The sequence below is a fragment of the Agelaius tricolor genome, unplaced genomic scaffold, assembly GCF_023055355.1.
Source record: "Agelaius tricolor isolate 1412-34295 unplaced genomic scaffold, bAgeTri1.0.p SCAF_11, whole genome shotgun sequence".
NCBI lineage: Eukaryota > Metazoa > Chordata > Aves > Passeriformes > Icteridae > Agelaius > Agelaius tricolor.
In genome coordinates, this window is record NW_027269271.1 from 2,636,032 (window position 1) to 2,655,106 (window position 19,075).

Sequence of the window (19,075 nt, forward strand, 5' to 3'; positions counted from 1 at the left end):
CCACGTTAACAGAGGATTAACCCTTAAAAACAATAACCTGTTGCAAATTCATACACCTCATACATGATGTATAAGTTCCATTCAAACAAAGGATTCTGACTGGTCAGTGTCAAATTCTTCCTCTGAATCCTAATGGTGTCATCATGCCTGAGCGAGGCTGGAAGAAGTTCATTTCTTCTGATAATGGAGCAACAAATTCTCTTTCTCTGAAAGATTCAGGTGTCCTGTGGCTGCTGCCTTACTGCGAGTCCTTTCTTTAGGAAAAAAGTATCTTACATAGCATAGTTTCTATTTTAACATTTTGTTATACCGTAAAACTATATTTAACACACCACTTAAGAAAATTAATACAGCATAACTTTCTAACATAACTTTCGGAACATAATATTCATTTTAATATTTGCAAAAAGCCAATCATAAAAGACGCATTTTTCACAACATTTCTGATAAAGTTTGGGCTGTTCACGCTCTCCCTACAAAGTTCTGATGCTCCCACACCATGCACAGCTTCCCACACCTCCACCCAGCTGGAAGCAGGCCACCAAGGTCACAGCAGTGTCCCTGAAAACAGGCAGCTTCTGCAAGCCACTGACACCACGGAGGTGTCACCTGGCACCGAGTGTGAGACAGAGACGCTCCAGCCACTGTTCCACACTTGCCCGTGTAAAAGCCAGGCTCGGTTTCCAGCCGGGCACTCTGCCAAGGGCTCAGGTGAGCCACAGAGCTGGACACCTCCTCGGCATGGCTGGGAGGGCAGTGCAGCTGCCAGAGGACTGCTTGCAGTCCATGAAGGGCTAAGCGGCCTGGAAGGTCTCTAACCATGTCCCCTTCAGGTAGCCCACGGTCCCTGAGCCTCGTGTTCCTTCTGGGGATGGCATCCCAGGGGATCAGCTGTCCGAGCAGGTGTAGCTGTCAGTACCTGGAGGTGAACTGCACCGGGCAGCAGCTGCAGGAGTTCCCTGTGGACATCCCTCTGGACACCAGGCAGCTGATTCTGGCAGCAAACAACGTCTCGTACCTGCCGCCAGTGGAACTGAGCTTCCTGGCTGATTTGGTCTATCTGGACTGCAGAAAGAACCTCTTGGGGGATGACCTGGATTTCACTTTCATTGGCGTGGCCAGGCTCGTCTATCTGGACCTCAGCTTCAACAACCTCTCCCAGGTCACTTTCAGCACCTTCTCCCACCTCCTCAGCCTGGTGGTACTGAAGATCTCAGACAATCCCAACCTTGTGGCCATTGAGAAAGATGCTTTTGCCAACAACACCTGGCTGAGGCACCTGGATGTGAGCCGGACAGGCTTGACCTTCCTGGACACCAGCACCGTCCGGGACCTGCCCAACCTGAGGCTTCTGGGGCTCAGTGACAACCTGTGGCACTGCAACTGTTCCTTTTTGGATTTCATCACCTGGATGATAGAGAGCGATGTGCATTTTCCAGGTGAGGGCTGTGTGAGCACAGATGTGTGTGGAACAGAGAGAGCCCTCTGTTCTCCTTCCCAAAAGTTCAGTTCACGGGGCTGTGCCACTGCATGCCATTTTCTGCTGTCACACAAACCAGGGATGGCACAGCTGGGTTACACACATGACAAATCCCTCTTGTTCACATCCTCAGCCAGGGAGGTGTGGTGTGCAGCTGGGACACTGGTGCTTCCCTAAAACACCTGGATCCAGCCTCAGGTGTTCCTGGGGGCACAGCACCCCATGGCTGCAGCACCAAGAACGAGGAGCCCCACACAGCTCCAGGGGGATGTGCACTGGGAAAATCATTGCTGTGAATTTCCTGCCTTGTCTCCACCCCAAAGTCAGCTGTTGCTCTTCATATTGAGAGATTCTATAACTGGGCCTTGGAGAGGCTGAGGCAGGGCAATCACCAGTTCCCTTTCCCATAAAAACACTGGTCCCAAGGGTGATGTTTTGCTTTGCAGCTGCAGCACATGGACTTAGCTTTTCCTTTCTGGAAAGAGACACAGCACAGCACACATGAACAAGAAAAGCTTTGGTTTCAGTAGTGCAGGGCACAATGATGAGAGAGAGATGCAAGAGAGAAATTGGTTGAGAAAGTCTGTCCACTGAATATGAGAAGGCTACAAAAGAGCACAAGGGGAAAAAAGGGAAGGGCAGCTGGAAGCTGATGTTAGGACAGAACTGAATTAAAGATGTCTCAGGGTCTTTATTAGGTGTAGTAAGCTTCTTATAGACAATAAAGGGTTTCTTTTTCCACATACAGGCAATTATGGGACAGTGGAATAAAGTACAGCTCTCAGCAGTGAGATTGCAGATAACCCACTGAACCCTGCAACAGGAGAATAAAGCTCATTGCAGGCTGTTGGGGAGGGGAGGAGAAGGAAATGCAGCCTTAAACTGAGGGTTGTTCCAGGCCAAAGGGATACTGGGACAGAGCTCTGGAATCTGCTGCAAGCAGACCCCAGCCTGGCCTTTAGCAAGGCTCCTGACCTTCAGAAATATCTGTGCAACAGAGTTTTGACACAAAGCTGCCCAAGTTTGGCTGGATTTGGGTGACAGAGAGATAAAAGCTCTTCAGTTTTACTCAGGGCCAGTATCAAGATCAACATGAACAACATCACTCAGCCATATACAATAGAGTGTAATGCAATAAAAATTCCCCTCCACTCTCCCATTCCATCCCATGCATGGAGCAGTGCTCCCTTTCCCTCAGGCTCTTCCATCCTGTCCATCCAGGATGTCCCCACCTCAGTGACCGTGTCTGTGGGGCTCAAAACCTGCAGAGGATGGCTGGGGGCACACCCTGCACCACATTGATCCTTCACTAACTTGAAAGGGAGCAGGCAGCATCTGTTTTATCACTGCAGATATTGCAATATGACAGGGTATGGCTGTTATTTCAGTGGAACTGAATCATTGATGAGTTGCCTCACAGAGCAGGTAAGGCTGTGCCTGACTGCAAACCACCCTCCTTGTCAAACCCACAGCAGCCTCATTATTCCAGCATAATTTAGGCTGTATCACTTCAGAAGGTGTTTGAGATTTAAAAAAAAAACAGCAAAAACAGGTGCTGTTATGTGAAGATGAAAGTGCTCAATCAGCAGAGATGAGGAGGGCAGGGACAGCAGTTTGCCACAGTGGCATAATCCAGTGGGCAATAGAATCCTATGGAGCCAACACTGCAAAAAATATTCTGGCAACCTGGGAATTGTGCTTTGGCAAGGGTTTAGCACAGGTTTGGTATGAGTTTGGCTGTCAGATTTTACCCAAGCCATGGGGGGGGGAGAGCATGAAGTCTGCAGCTATTTTTCAGGCCTTTAGCAAGCCTCCCATAATTTTTCTACCAGCACTCCTATTCATTAAATGATGATACAGGCTAGAGAGTCCTGCTTCTGCTCATGTCTCTGCAGATGCTGACAACATCACCTGCTACACCCCAGCAGGGCTGCGTGCCCTGAGGATGCCAGCAGCAGAGGCACAGCTCCACTTCAGCTGCCTGACCCAGCTGCACAAGCAGGATTATGTCTTTCTGGGCCTCGTTGGCTTCTGCATATTCCTTGCTGGCACCATGGCAGCCTGGCTGGCCGGTGTCTGTGCTGTCATCTACGAGGCCCATGCCTCAAAGGGGGAGGAAGAGGAGGAGGAGGAAGAGGAAGACACAGCCACTTAGAATCAGCCCTTCTGAGCTCCCATTGTGGGAACTAAAGGCAGGACCTTCCTGCCTGATTTCCCATGTTGTCCCACCCTGGATTTTTTTTGTTGGTGGTGGTTTTTGGGTTGGTTTTATTTTTTTTGGTTTTTTTTTTTTGGTAAGTGAAATAAAACTGCAAGAGAAGGAAGTATTTGTGCTCCAGTTTCACTTGCTGTGCTCCAGTTTCACTTGCTGTTCTTTACCCAGTCTTCTACCACTGGGACTCAGGATATTGGCAAAATATTCATTTTGGGGAGGTGTGAGAGGTGTGCACAGTGCCAGGCATTTCCACCTCCAACCTACCTTGGGACCACAGAACAGTAGGGACATAAGGACTGGCTTGAAAAGGTACTGAAATATGGGAGAGGTCCTGGCACTGTGCTGTAGCCAAGGAGGTCACCAGGCCCTTCCTGGCCAAAAATCCCAGCAGGGCTTACAGGGATCAGCCTACACAGCTGGAGCCCCAGGGAATTACTGGATTGTTAGAGCCCCAGGAAATCCAAGAACTTCCAGCTTTGGAAAGGCAAAGAGATTAAAACCAGGACTTTTAGGAGCCCAGAGGATCCCACTGGTTCTTCCTTTCTTTCCCATTATACTGGAGACAGCAAAAGAACCCTCTGTGCTCCTGCAGTGCAGCCAGACCGCCTGTGCCTCCACCGTTGTATGAACTGGAAAGTCCAGCTCTGTTTTTGTGTCACACAGTCCTCAAACTGGAATGTTTTATAAAGTAAAAATATTGCTTACACACTCTCCAAATATTCTTGGAAATGGGCTGTGTGTCCATACCAAAGTGTCAGAGTTACATCCACAGGGAGATGTAAGATCCTCGTTACCACCAGCGCTGGGAATTGCCAAGGGAAGTATCTGCTTACATGACTGTGAAAAATGTCAATCACTTGGTTTTAAAATTTTAAACGTTTAATTGTAATAAAATGGTTATAAAAATAGCAATATAATTAGATTTGTAATAATTTTGACAATTTTGATTAGGACAATATGAGACAATAGAAACAAAGAGTTACAGACAGTCCAGGCACCTCTTTCTGGGCAAAATAAGCCTGAAAAAGGACCCACGTTAACAGAGGATTAACCCTTAAAAACAATAACCTGTTTCATATTCATAGACCTCATCCATGATGCATAAATTCCATTCAAACACAGGATTCTGTCTGGTCAGTGTCAGCTTCTTCCTCTCAATCCTGATGGTGTCTTCATGACTGATCGAGGCAGGAAGAAGTTTGTTTCTTCTGATAAGGGAGCAGTAAATTCTCTTTCTCTGAAAGATTCAGGTGTCCTGTGGCTGCTATCTCGCTGTGAATCCTTTCTTTAAAAAAATATCTTACATAGCATAGTTTCTATTTTAACATTTTGTTATAACCTAAAACTATATTTAACACACTACTTAAGCAAATTAATACAGCATAACTTTCTAACAGAACACATATAATATTCATTTTAATATTTGCGAAAAACCAATCGTAAAATACGCATTTTTCACGATGACCCAGCACAGCAACTCCACGTGTGAAACACACTGCAGGGTCTGCTGAGCTAACAGGGCAAACCAGGAGATTTCAGCAAGCAGGGTGTGAATTACCAAGCTCAGAGCCATTAAACTGTAAACGGCGCATGGGTAAAATGGCAGGAAGGGTACGGGGGACAGGCTGAGGACACAGCGAACCCCTCAGCGATCCCCACCCCCTCAGCCCTCGCAGCACGAGGCCGAGCGCGCCGGGCCGAGCGCGGGCCCCGCCTGCGGGCGCTGCTGCTGAGGGGACGGGCCCGGCACCGCCCCCGCCCCGGCTCCCTCCGCATCCCGGCTCCGTCCCGCCGCTGCTCCGCGCCGCGCCGAGGGTGAGTGCGGGCCGGGGGGCAGGGGGTGCGCCCAGGGGCAGCTTATCCTCGGGGAAAACGCCCTGGACGCCTCCCAGCCGGGGGAGGCTGCGGGACAAGGGGGCAGCGGGACGAGCAGGCCGAGCAGGGCTCGGCCCGGCCCCCTTTTGTCGCTCTGCCGGCTCGAAGGGCTGAGCTTACGCCGGCTAATCCAGTCCGAATCCACGCGTGGGGCTGTTCGAGGAGCCTTAAGGCGCTTTGCTGACTCACAGCAGCTGCAGTGTTGTGGCAGAGTTGGGAAGGACCCTTTTTCCCCCGCCGCTCTGTGCCCTGTCATGCTCCAAAATCTCGTGTCTGTGGCATAGCAGGGTAAAAAGGGAGAAATTGAGTTTTGTGCACCGTGATAGCAAAGGCCTTGCGGCTGCGGGCAAAAGTTGCTGAAACGCTCCGGGCACCACAATCCGGAAAGGACCGTGGGAGTCCTGGTGACTTTGAAGTGATTTATATGGCACTAAATTACGGGAGCAAAGGCTTGAGGCACGCTCCGATATCAGTCGTGTAAAAGTAGGAGTTTTATGACACACCCGGTTTAATGCTTTGCCGTGCTCTTTGCTCCCAAGATAAACTCCCGGATTATAACTTCGTGCTGGAAGGCAAAATGCCCGGTTCTCCAACAACCCTGTAATTTGAAGGGGAAAATGTGACCACCAACCTGCTCTACATGTTCTATTTTCAGTGTATCACCTGTCAGGTGCTAACCTCAATTACAGGTGCATGCAGCTGGGTTTTCTTCATTACTTCAGGGTTTTAATATTCTTACTGATAATTGTTTACCTCACTTCCTGTGGACAGAGCCAGCTCTTGTCTTCACCTTGCTCCATCGATGATAATCCTTTGCAAATGAGAAATAAAACCCTCTAGTTCCCAAAAATCCCTTGTGGGGGGTGCAAGAGGAAGACTTTGCAGCAGTTCCCTGAGGTGGCCTGTTTTTCCCCACACTGACAGATTGTGCTGGTGGGTCAGTGCAGGGAGGCACCAAAACCTCACTACATCGTGGAGGCACCATCTGGAGACAGGCACCAACTGGGGTTTGGTTGGGAGAATTATCTCCGTGCTGTAGGGAGGTCTCTGCTGTCTTTTGCTGGGCTGTGTCATGCAGCACCCTCCAGGCTCACCCAGACAGGCATCTGAGGTTTGGGGTTGTGCAAGATGGTTGTGGGGAAGGGCCCTTGTGCTCTCTGGCAGCAGGGAGGGAGCTGGAGTGCTCTGTGTGGAGCAGAGCAGGCTTGTGGGGGCTGCTGAGCAGGAAAGAGTGAAAATGTGGAATGTAGGGCAGCATGGCAGAGGCTGCAGGGTGCACCTTCTGCCCCATGCTTCTGTCTCAGGCCTGCATGAGGGAGCACAGAACCATTAAGCAAAAGCCATACAGGCCCTGGTGTCCCCTGGCTGCTGGGGCAGATGTCTGTAAATGCCAGTAGCTGTGTGTTGTTGGAGCTGTTCACCAGTTTGTGACTCTGAGAGGCTTCCTGGGAGCTGCAGGGCTGAGCATCAGTCATCTGGCCAGTGGCTCTACCCAGATGGGTTCAGTTATCATTGCTGAAGTGCTGGGTTTTATTAGTATTTTATATGAGGATGACCTCATATAAATATAAGATAAATATAATTAATCATTGATGTAGCCCAGCTCCTTCCAGCTCAGGGGATTTCTGAGCCAGGTTCTGTTCTAACTCCCAACTTACCTTTTACTCCCAGAACTCGCCCAGTTTCCTGTTGAATTTATGCGAAGTGCCTGCACTCACAATGTCCCTTGGCAAGGAGTTCCACAGGTGTGGTTCCCAGTGCATGAAGAAACATCTCTCTTTAGGGAATAGGTTGGAAATAAACTGACTTCATGTGGTGGCCCTAGCTCTGGGGCTGCAAAGGCCTATGAGTTTCTGCCCAGGCTGCACTAAGGTTCTCCAGACACCATTTCCCACCAATGCTTAGGTGATTTTAAGCCTTGCTTGACAGGAACTATGCAGACAATTCCTGATTTGTGCAGGTACAGAAAGGTACAAAAGGTATAAATTCCTTCAGCCAGTTCCCTGCGCTGGTAGCCCTTGGAGTCCAAGCCCAGCAACTCTTCCATGCACTTATTTCACATGGTGCCACTTCCCCAAGCATTCACAGGCTCCCTTTCTCTGGCAGCACCACGATGGCTGTTCTCTCCAAGGAGTATGGCTACGTCATTCTGACTGGGGCTGCCAGCTTTGTCATGGTCACACACCTCGCCATCAACGTGAGCAATGCCCGCAAGAGGTACCGTGTGGAGGTGAGTGTCAGGCATGGCAAGCTTGCTGCCACCTCGATCAGTTTGGGGTGACTTGCTGACAGCTCCTGCCCCACCACACAGGTGTAGAAGGGATGGAGCTGCTGAGGGCTCTCCAGAAAGCATAGCACAGCTTGGGATTTGGGGCATCAAGCTGAAAGAGCTTGGCAGCACTGATGGGCAAGAAACTGCTCAGCCCTTTTTCCCTGCAAATAAGACTTGATGCAGCACTGGGGGGAAAGGGGTTGTAGTGGCACAAAAGTGACAGGAAGGTTTCTCAGACCTGGGGGGAGCATGTGAGCGCTGTCACAAATCTTTCAAGTGACCTTCCCTCAGCATCTGTTGGGGAGCCATTGTGGCAGGCAGAGCTGTGGGCTGGGTGGGGACAGCTGTGAGTCAGGGCCATGGCATGCAGTGGCTGCTGTGCCACTTGGCTTCAGCACAAACCACTGCTCCTTTGCTCTTTCACCACCTCACTCATGGAAGTGACGAGCAGGGGTGAGCACGAGGGCAGCTCCAGCTGCCTGTTGGGCTGATCCCATTCCTGCTGCATCAAGTCAGGATTGGAGCAAGTGGAGCCAGTGTGTGTGGTGCACAGAGGGCTGGATCTGTGGCCTGAGGAAGCCTCTTCAGGAAGGCAGTGGTGCACAGAGGGCTGGATCTGAGGCCTGGGGAAGCCTCTCCAGGAAGGCAGTGATGCACAGAGAGCTGGATTTGAGGCCTGGGGAAGCCTCTGCAGGCAGGCAGCAGCTCCAGGAAGGCAGTGACCTTGAACAGAGCTTTTGTGGGCCCCAGGGCAGGCACAGGCTCTGAGCTGCCATTGCAGGCTGGTGTTGCAAGCACCCAGGCAGCTCTGGGCTCCTGGGGAGAGGAGCTGCAGGCCTCCCTTGCTGATGCTTTGGTGCTGGTTTATTGTTTGGCAGTACCCAACCATGTACAGCACGGACCCTGAAAACGGGCAGATGTTCAACTGCATCCAGCGTGCGCACCAGAACACGTGAGTGACACCTTTCAACAGGGGCTTGGGAACACACAGGGCTGGGGGTAGGGCCCAGAGCCCCAGAGGTGCTGCTGCCTCTGCTTTGGTCCAGGCTCAGCCTGCAGAGCTTAGCAGGAAGGCTGTGCTGGCTCCTTTCCATGCATTAAACTGTGGGATGGTGCCATGAAGCTGTCTCCTCTTCCCCAGTTCCCACCAGTTTGCTTCCATGGGTAGATGTTAAGATGTGAGGAATCTTGTTTCCAGAAGGTTCTGATTTGTTGTGCTGCCCAGGTCTCCCTGGGGAGAGGCCCAAGTCCACCCAGCTCCTATGGACAGGTTGCAGCAGCACATCAGAGGGGTGCTGGGAAGCACAACTGGGGAATGTTTAGAGTGGCTCAGAGAACAAAATGGAAAGGGTGGGTGGGTGTCCTGGGAGAGAGGCACAGGCTGGGAGGAGCCCCTAAAACTGTGTGTGCTCAGATCTCTTCTTTCCTCAGCCACAGCACTGAGCACAGAGACTCGTGATGAGCCCGAAATGCCCTTGGCAGGGAATGTTTGCAGTTTCTGCCCTTCTGGAGTTTTGTCTTTGTAAGCAACCTGAGCACAAACACAACCTCCTCACTTTTATTTTCAGATTGGAAAGTTACCCTGCCTTCCTGTTCTTTTTAGGCACTGGTGGAGTCTACCACCCGGTAAGTGATGCAGGACTCTGCTCTGGCTCCCTGACCTGGGCAGGGTGGGGGGCAGGAGGCCAGGACAGCCCCTTCAGTAGCCACATCACACTTAACAGCAGTGCCCCTTCTTAAAATTTAGTTGTAGAAGGCCTTCTGCAGGAGAATCACAAGTAATAAACTCATTACTGCTGTTTGAGCTGTTAGAGCCCTTCCCCTAAAGGTGCCTTGTTAGACAAAGCAAAGCATTTGCAGCCTCCAGTCACTGAGTGGGAAGAATCCCTTCAGCCCAGTTTTTCCAAGCCCTGCCAAAAGAAGTCAACAAAAGCCTGGGTTATTTTTAACTGAGAGATGCAGACATCTTGGGAGGAGACAGGCACATGGGAGAGGCCAAATCCAGTAGCTCTGTCTTTGCCATCAAAAGACAAATTAGGTCTTTCCTGAAGACAGACTTCTTTTCCAAGAGGGAAGGAAGCAGCACATCTGGCAAATGGGAGCCACACTGGAGTGAGCTCTCAATGAAGAGTCAAGGTGGAAGTTTGGAACACCTGCTGGAGGCAGTGGAGCAGGGCTTGGCGCAGCAGCTGCCTCCACCATCCTGCCCCTTGCTCTGGCTCACTAAAGTGGCCAGGGGTGACATGAGATTGAGCACCTGGTTGCCTGCACAACTTTGCTCAAGCCTCCAAAGCCTTTTAATGCTTCTCCTTTCTCTGCAGAGAGTGGCCACAGGGCTTGGCATGACCTGGATCCTTGGGAGGCTCATCTATGCCTATGGCTACTACACGGGAGGTAGGACTGTGCCCTGCAGCACACACTTTGACACTCAGGTCTCCTACAGTGACCTCAGGAGTTTGCCCCCAGCCAGGTGTGGAGGAAAGGGTGCAGATCTACAGGCTGCCAACACTGCAGCATGCTCTTCCTGCTCTTGGGAAGAGCTCTCCTCCAGCAGCAATGCCTACCCTAAGAGGCCTGAGCTGTTTTGCCCTGGGGATTTCCCTTTAGTTCCTGCTCCCTCTTCAGTCTCCAGGCTGGGCTAGTCTTTCAGTGAACTGACAAATTCTGATTTTTTTTCCAGAACCCAAAAACCGAAGGAGAGGGGCCTTTGCTTCCGTGGCACTCCTTGGGCTGGTGGGCACAGCTGTCTATGCAGCCTACGAGCAGCTGGGCTGCCAGCTCATCTGCAGAGGCTAAAGGGACTTTTCTTCTGTTTTCTTTTACAACACTTGGCTTCCTGCGGTTTTTTTTCCTTTTCTTTCTCAATAAAAGGAAGTTGTCCATTCTGTATTTTCATTCTAAAGTTACAGAGGGTTTTCTTAAGAAGCTCTGCAGAATGCTAGAACTACTCTGGTTTTGTAGGACTACAGAAGTCTGTCTGTCAGGCAGAGATGCTCCCTCTAGCTTTTATGATTTTAGTGATCAAAAAGCCACCTTGCAGCTCATTTAACTCATACAGCAACAACCCCATTTCTGGATCCCTCAATTAATGTCACACTGAGAATTTGTTCCAGAGTAAGTATTTATTTGATTGCTAAAAAAAGACATAAGAAAACAATTGAAATTGTTGCTTCATCATGTGTATAAAGAACAGTAAGTTTACAGGAAGGAAGTGAGATAGCTTTCACTATTCTGTGCTGGAGCTCACCACCACTCTTGTGTGGAGGTGATTCTCAGGGCCATGCCTGGCCCAGGCAGCATCAGCCAACCTTCCCCACAATGTTTTGTCCCACTTGTAAGGTACAGATAGAAAAAAACAAAAGTTGAGGTTACCAAGGGTCTAGAGGGAATAAACAATGATGCATTTAAGGCTTTTACGTGGTTACAGAACAGACAGGGTCAGTCAGGATAGTTACAGGGTATAATTGTGTCCAAGAGCTCATAGCTGCATCGAGTAGGGTCCTAAGCCAGAAGTGAAGCTGATGGAGGGTGGAAGGCAATGGGAATGAAGGCACTCAGCCTGGAAGCCTCTGGTAACACCTCTGAGCCTGCAGGAGCTGCTGCCAAAAGCCACATTGGTGCCTCCTGCTCTGAGCCTCCCCCTGTCCACCAGATCTGAGCCCTGTGTGTCCAACCCCCCTTGCAGGAGCAGGGTGGCTGAACGCTGCTCCAGCTCAGCTTCCCCCCAGGCACTGACAACTGTAGGGAACTTTATTGCTGTGTACATGATCCACACCTCTGGCTGGCAGCAAAGAGCTGCCTGATGCTGCCCTGAGCAGGCCCCAGAGGCACTAGAACACAGACTCCACATCCCCCATCTCCACACAGACAGTCTTCAGCTGTGAGTAGTACTCGATGGCTGCCCGGCCGTTCTCCCTGCCAAATCCTGCAGGGAAGAGCTGCAGTGAGGACACAGCTCCAGGCAGTGCCAGTGGCCACTTGCAGCCCCTGGAGCTGGCAGGTACCAGGGGAGGTCACACAGAGCTCACCTGAGGACTTGTATCCCCCAAAAGGCAGCTCCACTGGGCTGACGTTGTAGTTGTTGATGAAGCACATCCCAGCCTTGAGAGCAGCCACTACCCTGTGAGCCTTCTGGATATCCCTGCAGGAAAAGGGCAATTCAGCTAGACCCTCTCCTTCCCTGCCAGGCAACACCCACTGGAGAAAGGCCAGCAGGGCTTTTTGGAGTCCAACCAGCCCTACTCTGCCTTTGCCTGCTCAAAGGAGGCAGCACCAATTCCCAAGGATGCTCCAAGTGCATTCAGTTCCAGAGGGCAGGACAATACAGCAATACAGAGTGGGGCAAGCAGCCAACAGCAGCACAGCAAGCTCCTGGTGCATCCTGGAGGGGCAGGAAGGCAGGCAGCAGGCCAAGCCAGGCTGGGAGGAACCCAAGGGACAGCTGGCCCACCCAACACTTGGAGGAAAAATGGGAGATGTGCAGTCATTTACAGATTTCCCTTTTGGCAATCCCTTGCCTCAGCTTTTCTGAAAGAGGATACCCATGCCCAGGCACTGCAAGAGGAGCAGCAAATCACTGCAGTATTTCAGTCCCCAGAATGATTCCACAACACTGCCCATCATACCTGGTGAAGACACCACCTGCCAGGCCAAATTTAGTGGCGTTGGCTCTCTCCAGAACCTCCTCCTCCGTGTCAAAGGGCAGGATGGCCATGACAGGCCCAAAGATCTCTTCCTTCACACACGTCATGTCATCCTTGCAGTTCCCTGGAAGCGTGGCAGAGCACAAGTGCTTCAGGAGGAAGAGCAGCAGCACAGCCTGTGCACTCAGCAACCCACACAGCCTTGGAGACAGCCCCCAGCATGGCACAGCAGCCAGGCACACCCTGCACCTCAAAAGCACCAACAGCACAGATTTCCCTGGATGCAGTTCTTGGAAGCCTCAGCTCTCTCTAGGACCCCCATGCAAGTGTCCATCCATGCTGGGGCCATCACAGAGCCAGGTAACAAAGCTGAACTCATTTCTCAGGAGAAATCCCACAGCATCCATGGTGCCATGGCTGACTTGGAGCCTACCTAACACACAGGGCCGCATGTAGTAGCCATTCTTCAGCTTCGGATCATCTGGCACATACAGGTCCCCACCACACAGCACCTCTGCCCCCTGCAAAAGAGCCAAGAGAGGAAGGGATGCAGGCACATCCAGGAGCATCCTGCCCAGCTCTGGCTGCCCCTTGGCCTATCCCAGCAGGCTCTGCTCAAACATTTGTCCCCATCTTTTTTTAAGTCCCTGTTATGTACTGAAATCCTGCAATCAGCTGTCCCCAGAGCCTTCTCCCCTCCAAGCTAAACCACCCCAACTCTCAGCCTTTCCTCTTGTGTTTTTTCTGTGCTGAGGATTCCAGAGCCTTATGTGGTGTCTCAGCAGAGCAGGTCAGAGGGGCAGAACTCCCCCTCACCTGCTGCCCACACTGCTTTGGATGCAGCCCAGGGCACTGGGGGTTTCTTGGTTCCAGCACACATGGCTGGGGCATGTCCAGCCTCTCATCCACCAGCACTCCCAAGTCCTTCCTTGCAGGGCTGCTCCATCTGCTCATCCCCCAGCCTGGATTGGTAGCAGGGGTTGCTCTGACCCAGGTGCAGCACCCTGTACTGGGCTCAAATCACCTCCCTGTCCTCCACGTGCCTTAACACAACTCCAGGAGGATCTGTTCCATCATCTTTGCACAGTCACAGCAGTGAGGCTGATGGGTCTGTAATTCCCAGGCTCTTGTCCACCACCCTTTTAGAAAATGGGTGTTTTTCCTTTTCCAGTCATTTGGGACTTCACCTGACTGCCATGACTTCTCAAGTATCATGGAAAACGGCACAGCAACTACATCAGCCAATTCTCTGAGGACCCAGGGATGCATCCCATCAGATCCCACAGACTTCTGTGTCTAGTGGTCCAACACACCCACTGAGTAAACCAAAAACAACCAAAAAAACCAGCTTAACTGGGAGTGCACAGGGCAGGAGGGCAGCTGGTAGTGTGTTTGTCCAACAGGAGAGACATTTCAGGGCAGGCACAAGGCAGCATCACAATCTCACCTGCTCCTTGGCCTGCTTGATAAAGCCCTGCACACGATTCAGGTGGGGCCGGTTGATGAGGGCTCCCATCCGCGTGTCCTCCAGAAGAGGGTCTCCAATTTTGATCTTCTGGGTGCGTTTCACCACCTCCTTTGTGAAGGTATCCAGGATCTTCCTCTCCACAAACACCCTGGTGCCATTGCAGCACACCTAGGACACAGGACAGGCAGCTCAGAATAGAAACACAGCACTCCACAGTCCTTCCCTGCTTGGGTCCTGCTCTTGGAAAAGCCCCTCCATAGCTGCTGCAACAGCTAACTTGTCCCTGGGGACAAGGAACACAAGGAGATACCCTGGGGCTGTGACTGCACTGAACAGCCCTTGCTGGACACCGTGGTTCTGATGCCACCAGGTGGCAAAAACGTATCAGGTCACCAGCAGCAGAGACCTTGAGCTGACTCCTGAATTCCTAGAAATGACCCTGCTGAGCAAATTTGCCAACAGGATTACACAAAACCTGCAGCACGGGTGGAAATCCCGAATTTGGGAAGGACAGAAGCCTGTCCTCAGGCTCAGCACACCAGGCTGGAACCTGCTGCCCCTCCAGGGGACACCAGCACAGCTTCTCCTGAGCTGTGAGTGCCAGACTGGTGCCCAGGGCACAGGAGCAGCTGTGCTGAGCTGGCTGCTTGGTGCCAGGGAAGGACAGGACACTGGCTAAGTGTGTCCTGTTGGCTAAGGCACACTGTGCTGGGACACTGCTCAGGCTCCTTCCAGGGCATCCCTTCTGACAGTGCCCAGGGAAAGGTGTGGCAGGATGGGAGCCCCAGGGCATCCCTCACTTACAGGAGGTCACAGGCTGGCCCCACTCCCACACACCTCGCCCTGAGTCAGGAAGTTGGCCATGAGGGCTCCCTTCACAGCATTCTCCAGGTCAGCATCTGAGAAGATGATAAGGGGGGATTTGCCCCCCAGCTCCAGGGTGACTGGCTTTATCCCTTTAGCTGCCATCTCCATGATCTGAGGGGAACAAGGACACAAGAGACAAGTGATTCACTGGCCAAGGGGAGGCTGGGGGGGGAGAGGCAAGAGAGACCCAAAGGACCATTCACTAATAAGAGAAGCAGCACAAAGGGCAAGATGGGCTCCCCTAGATGTGGTGAGTTCAGACTGAGGACAGCCTCAGATGGTTTGGGGGTTGTTTTTTTACAGATAAAGCCAACAAAGCCTGGAGAGGCATTTGCAGGAAGTCTCGTGCTCAGTGTAAGCTGCAGGCAGCTGTAGCTGCCATCTGTCACTGCAACCCACAGGTACACAAATGTAGGGAATATTCATGGGACATTTCCCCTCCTTCAGCTCACAATTTATTCCCAAAAGTGTTTCTTTAATTTTGGAATAATGAACTGAGGGTGAGATACTCACAGAAACTATCCCCTTGCTTAAAAAACAGTAGGGTGCATGCAGCTTTAGTGCTTTATAGCAGCCAGAACCACATTTTTCTAGTGCTGCTGTTTCATGTACTCTCCTCCCAACATCAACACCCACCTGAGCAGTTCAGAGACTTCACTGCAACCAGGGGCCAAGCAAGTGAAGCTGTCCAAGGGGTTTCTCTCCCAAGCTCACGCCCAGCAGGTTAACTGGATCCCCAGCATGACCCTGTATGTGCTGCAAGCTCCTTGCCCAGCCCCAAAAATGCTGCCACACTCACAAGCCCCGTGCAGAAAAGCTCAAGGAGGTATCAACCACAGATTGATTGTAGCTGATACAAGCCTTGTCTCAAGGTGTCTTTACCTTCATGCCAGTTGGCACACTGCCAGTGAAAGAGATTTTGGCCACATCTGGGTGCTGGCAGAGGAGCTGGCCCGTGGCAGCCCCACCCTGCACCACGTTGAAGAGCCCCTTGGGCACTCCAGCCTCTGTGAAGATCTCTGCCAACCTCACCACAGAAATAGGGGTGAAGGGTGAAGGCTTGAAGACCATCGCATTGCCTAAGGGAACCCAGACACAGGCAAGGTGGGGTTAACACCCAAACTGCTTCAGGGAAGAAACAAAAACAATCCCTACCCCACACTGTGAGTTTGTCTCAACAGAGCCCAGAAGTTTCCCCCAAAAAAGGAGGAAACACTTTTAGTTGATCACTGCTGCTGGGGAGAGGCTGGGGGAGATGGGGCTGCTGGTCCTGCCCTGCAGACATTTCCAGAGACCTTCCCCATCTGGTACAAAGCCAAGCTATTGTGCTTTTCTGGATTCACTCCTAACCTCTCAACATCTGACATCTTCCTCCTTCCATTTCCCTCCCTTTCTGCCAGAGTAACAGCCTGAACATTCTGCTAATCCTTCAACACTTCAAGGTAATCATAGAATCCATCCCAGAGATCACTGTGCCCCACAGGATCACTTGGCTTTGAAGAGACACTGGGGTGGGCAGAAAGGCTCCATTACCACAAGCCAAGGCTGGGCCAGACTTCCAGCAGGCAATCTGGAAAGGGTAATTCCAGGCTCCAATGCCAACACACACCCCAAGGGGCTCTCTCCGAGTGTACCCAAAGGATCCCCCGGGAAGCTGGATGTGTTCACCTGCAAAGAAACAGCCAGAGGGTAGAAAAGAGCAAAGTCCCTTCTTGTCTGTCAGAGCCCCCAGGGGTCAGGTCTGGCTTTGCCTGGGAGCAGAGACACAGTTGTACCCCACCAAGCTCACAGAAGGTGAGTGAATTCCCACAGAGCATGGCAGCATTGGGCAGAGACCTCTCAGAACCCTTCCAAGGTCTTCAGGAATGGCCCATCTCTCAGAGAAATCAGCAGCAAAGATGGCTTTGTGCCACTGGAGTTACCAGGGAAGGTGGGACAGAGAGCAAAGAGCAAACTGCAGTAACTCCTCACCCGCCAGAGATCCTGCCAGCCCTGCGTAATACTCCAGGCACTGCCAGGATATGTCGATGTCCACTCTGGCCTCAAAGATGGATTTCCCATTGTTGATGGTCTCCATGGTGGCAATTTCCTCCCTCTGCTCCTGTGAGCAGCACAGGACAGAGACAACATGTTAGAGAAGCCTGGAGCAGAACCCCACAAGGAGACAGCTGCCTCACGAGCACACAAACCCCAAACAAGATCCTGCCATGAGAAATGGTCATCTCCAAAAGGGACATTCCCAACTGCTGTTTATCAGTGTCCCCATAGTGATGAGTGCAGGGCAATGTCAAAGGGAAAGCTGCAGGGGTTCACTGCTGGTCCAGTCTTGTTTAACATCCCTGTTTATCTAAAAGATGAACAAACATGAACTTAGAAGCTGGCTGGCAAACAATGATAGAATTCGCAGAACTGAACTGGGAAGAGCAAACAGCAAGATCAGGATGGAACCAGAGGCCAGTGAAGAGGGACAAAGCAATGCAGCTGGAAAGCATCCTTTAACAGTCCATCTCCCAGGCAGAAACGTCACCCTGCTCTGGAAGTCTGGGAAAAGCAAAAGTTTGGCATAAAGGAAAGTTTTCTCATGACTTATACACACTGGGGAAAGTCTGGGTTCTTACAGATGTGTAAGAACTTAATGGAGATTAATTTGATGGAGATTAACTCTGATGCCCAAGGACCTGTTATCTTGGAGAGGAGTCTGTGTTAAACCTCACTTATGTGTATCCTCCCCATGTGTATTATCTGACAGATAAAAACCAGTACTCCTACTTTCTCTTATTGCCAGGACACATTCTGGTCATGTAACAACAGCCTCCGACAAGCCAAAAGTTCAGCCATGCCAGTTATGCAATTTCAGCTTTGAAACTGCATGCAGCGAAATTTAATCTTTGGAGCTCTTAAAAGAACCACAAAGCCTGCAAGATGCCAAATGGGTCGCTTCAGTTTTATGCTGTCTAACAGAATTCAGCTGAGAAAGCACACATTGGCCTTGAATCCAGTGATAAGGCCACAGCTGCAGGCACAGATGCTGACTCCAGTGATAAGAGCAAAGCCCTGCCTGAGACAGCCTCCTGTCTCTTCTGGCCAAAGGTGGGTTTTAACTCCTGAGCAACTCCTGGAGCTCTGCAAGTCCTGCTAAAGCACCCAAGAGCCACAATAACCCACAGGGAAGCTCAGAGACAGAACCACCCCTGTTTGCCCCCCAACATACCCGAATAATTCTGGCAGCCTCCAGCATCACTCGGCACCGCTCCATGCCTGACATCTGACTCCATATTTTAAAGGCAGCTTTTGCACTCTGCACAGCCAGATCAACTTCCTTCTCCCCAGAGCAGGGCAGCTTGCACAGCACACGACCTGGCACGTTTTGAACAGGGAATAAATGAGATGGAAATCTCAGAAAAGGGGCACAGAACGTGGTTTACTTGTACCAGACCCCATATACTTCAGTCAAGCCACCTATACCAGGCACAGGATTTCCCACTGAAACTCACTGATTTGTAATCAGCCAGAGAAGAGGTGCTGCAATTCAGCTGGCTCCAATTAAAAGAGCTGAATTTTCCCACAGTCGTGTTCTGGTTACTAATTACCTCCAGTTGCTACAAAATCCCTGGCTTTTCCAGTTGAGTTTGTTACACTTCTACCACCCTCTTCAAGACTCTCGTTACACATTCCCCAGGAGGGTTAAACACTTAGAAACGATTCTGCTGAACACTACACACTGATAACTACAATTACATAACTACAGAGATATTTAAATCGGGGGGGGGGGCTTGCCAAAATCGGGCAGTGACAGAGGGAAAGCTGATTTCTGCGCGAAGAACGGCGATGGCCAAACACCGAGGCAGAGCTCAGCCACTGCAGCAGGGCGGCTGAGGGGCAGCCGGACACCGCATATGTGACAGCCGGGTGAAAGCCGAGGACAGCGGGCCCTGCAGGCACAGAGCTCTCCCAGCCCCCGGAGCTTTCTTTCCCCGGTCGGTACCTGTGGCCGGCTCGAACACCTCCTCCAGCTGCCCGCCGTCGGCGGGCTGGACGCGGGCTCCCGCGCGGTAGTTGAGGGGCTGCTGCACGGTGAGGGTGCCGGTGGCGGAGCTCATGCTGGCGAGGCCGGGAGCGACTGAGCGCAGCCGGGGGAGCTGGAGGAGGAGGCTCGGGAGCCGGGATTGTGCCAACATCGGCGGGATCCCGTGAGGCGCCGCGGCCGAGAGGCGCCGCCTCTCCCTCAGACGCCTTTTCACCGTCAGGGCCCGCC

At 51.7% G+C, this 19,075-nt stretch overlaps 3 protein-coding genes across 4 annotated transcripts; 2 read left to right on the forward strand and 1 right to left on the reverse strand.

Moving 5' to 3' along the window:
• The first annotated feature begins 820 nt into the window (after nt 1-820).
• Nucleotides 821-4,270, forward strand: LRRC52 (leucine rich repeat containing 52). Its single transcript, XM_071435611.1, has 2 exons — nt 821-1,439; nt 3,376-4,270. The coding sequence occupies exons 1-2, from the start codon at nt 821-823 to the stop codon at nt 3,633-3,635; spliced, it is 879 nt and encodes a 292-aa protein (XP_071291712.1). The 3' UTR covers nt 3,636-4,270.
• A 1,017-nt stretch (nt 4,271-5,287) lies between these two features.
• Nucleotides 5,288-10,737, forward strand: MGST3 (microsomal glutathione S-transferase 3). Of its 2 annotated transcripts, none has more exons than XM_071435809.1 (6): nt 5,288-5,510; nt 7,677-7,800; nt 8,721-8,794; nt 9,411-9,468; nt 10,164-10,236; nt 10,523-10,737. In XM_071435809.1, the coding sequence occupies exons 2-6, from the start codon at nt 7,684-7,686 to the stop codon at nt 10,636-10,638; spliced, it is 438 nt and encodes a 145-aa protein (XP_071291910.1). In that variant the 5' UTR covers nt 5,288-5,510; nt 7,677-7,683; the 3' UTR covers nt 10,639-10,737. The 2 variants fall into 2 exon arrangements, with proteins under 2 accessions (XP_071291910.1, XP_071291909.1); XM_071435808.1 differs by lacking the exon at nt 5,288-5,510 and adding an exon at nt 6,092-6,240.
• A 208-nt stretch (nt 10,738-10,945) lies between these two features.
• Nucleotides 10,946-19,042, reverse strand: ALDH9A1 (aldehyde dehydrogenase 9 family member A1). Its single transcript, XM_071435806.1, has 11 exons — nt 18,806-19,042; nt 18,032-18,177; nt 16,792-16,921; nt 16,354-16,488; nt 15,703-15,899; nt 14,791-14,931; nt 13,933-14,121; nt 12,919-13,006; nt 12,468-12,609; nt 11,871-11,983; nt 10,946-11,767 (listed from the first exon to the last, which is right to left on the reverse strand). The coding sequence occupies exons 1-11, from the start codon at nt 18,996-18,998 to the stop codon at nt 11,673-11,675; spliced, it is 1,569 nt and encodes a 522-aa protein (XP_071291907.1). The 5' UTR covers nt 18,999-19,042; the 3' UTR covers nt 10,946-11,672.
• Between the last annotated feature and the right edge of the window lie 33 nt (nt 19,043-19,075).

Bases quoted from the DNA above. Each gene is read 5' to 3' on its own strand.
- ALDH9A1 (XM_071435806.1), bottom strand. From the start codon at position 18,998: ATGTTGGCACAATCCCGGCTCCCGAGCCTCCTCCTCCAGCTCCCCCGG. The intron at 16,922-18,031 runs GTATGTTGGGGG...TGCTGCTCACAG, and splicing joins AGGCTGCCAGAATTATTCGG to GAGCAGAGGGAGGAAATTGC. The intron at 11,768-11,870 runs GTGAGCTCTGTG...TCTTCCCTGCAG, and splicing joins TGGGGGATACAAGTCCTCAG to GATTTGGCAGGGAGAACGGC.
- LRRC52 (XM_071435611.1), top strand. From the start codon at position 821: ATGTCCCCTTCAGGTAGCCCACGGTCCCTGAGCCTCGTGTTCCTTCTG. The intron at 1,440-3,375 runs GTGAGGGCTGTG...ATGTCTCTGCAG, and splicing joins GAGCGATGTGCATTTTCCAG to ATGCTGACAACATCACCTGC.
- MGST3 (XM_071435809.1), top strand. From the start codon at position 7,684: ATGGCTGTTCTCTCCAAGGAGTATGGCTACGTCATTCTGACTGGGGCT. The intron at 8,795-9,410 runs GTGAGTGACACC...TTTTATTTTCAG, and splicing joins CAGCGTGCGCACCAGAACAC to ATTGGAAAGTTACCCTGCCT. The intron at 9,469-10,163 runs GTAAGTGATGCA...CTTTCTCTGCAG, and splicing joins CTGGTGGAGTCTACCACCCG to AGAGTGGCCACAGGGCTTGG.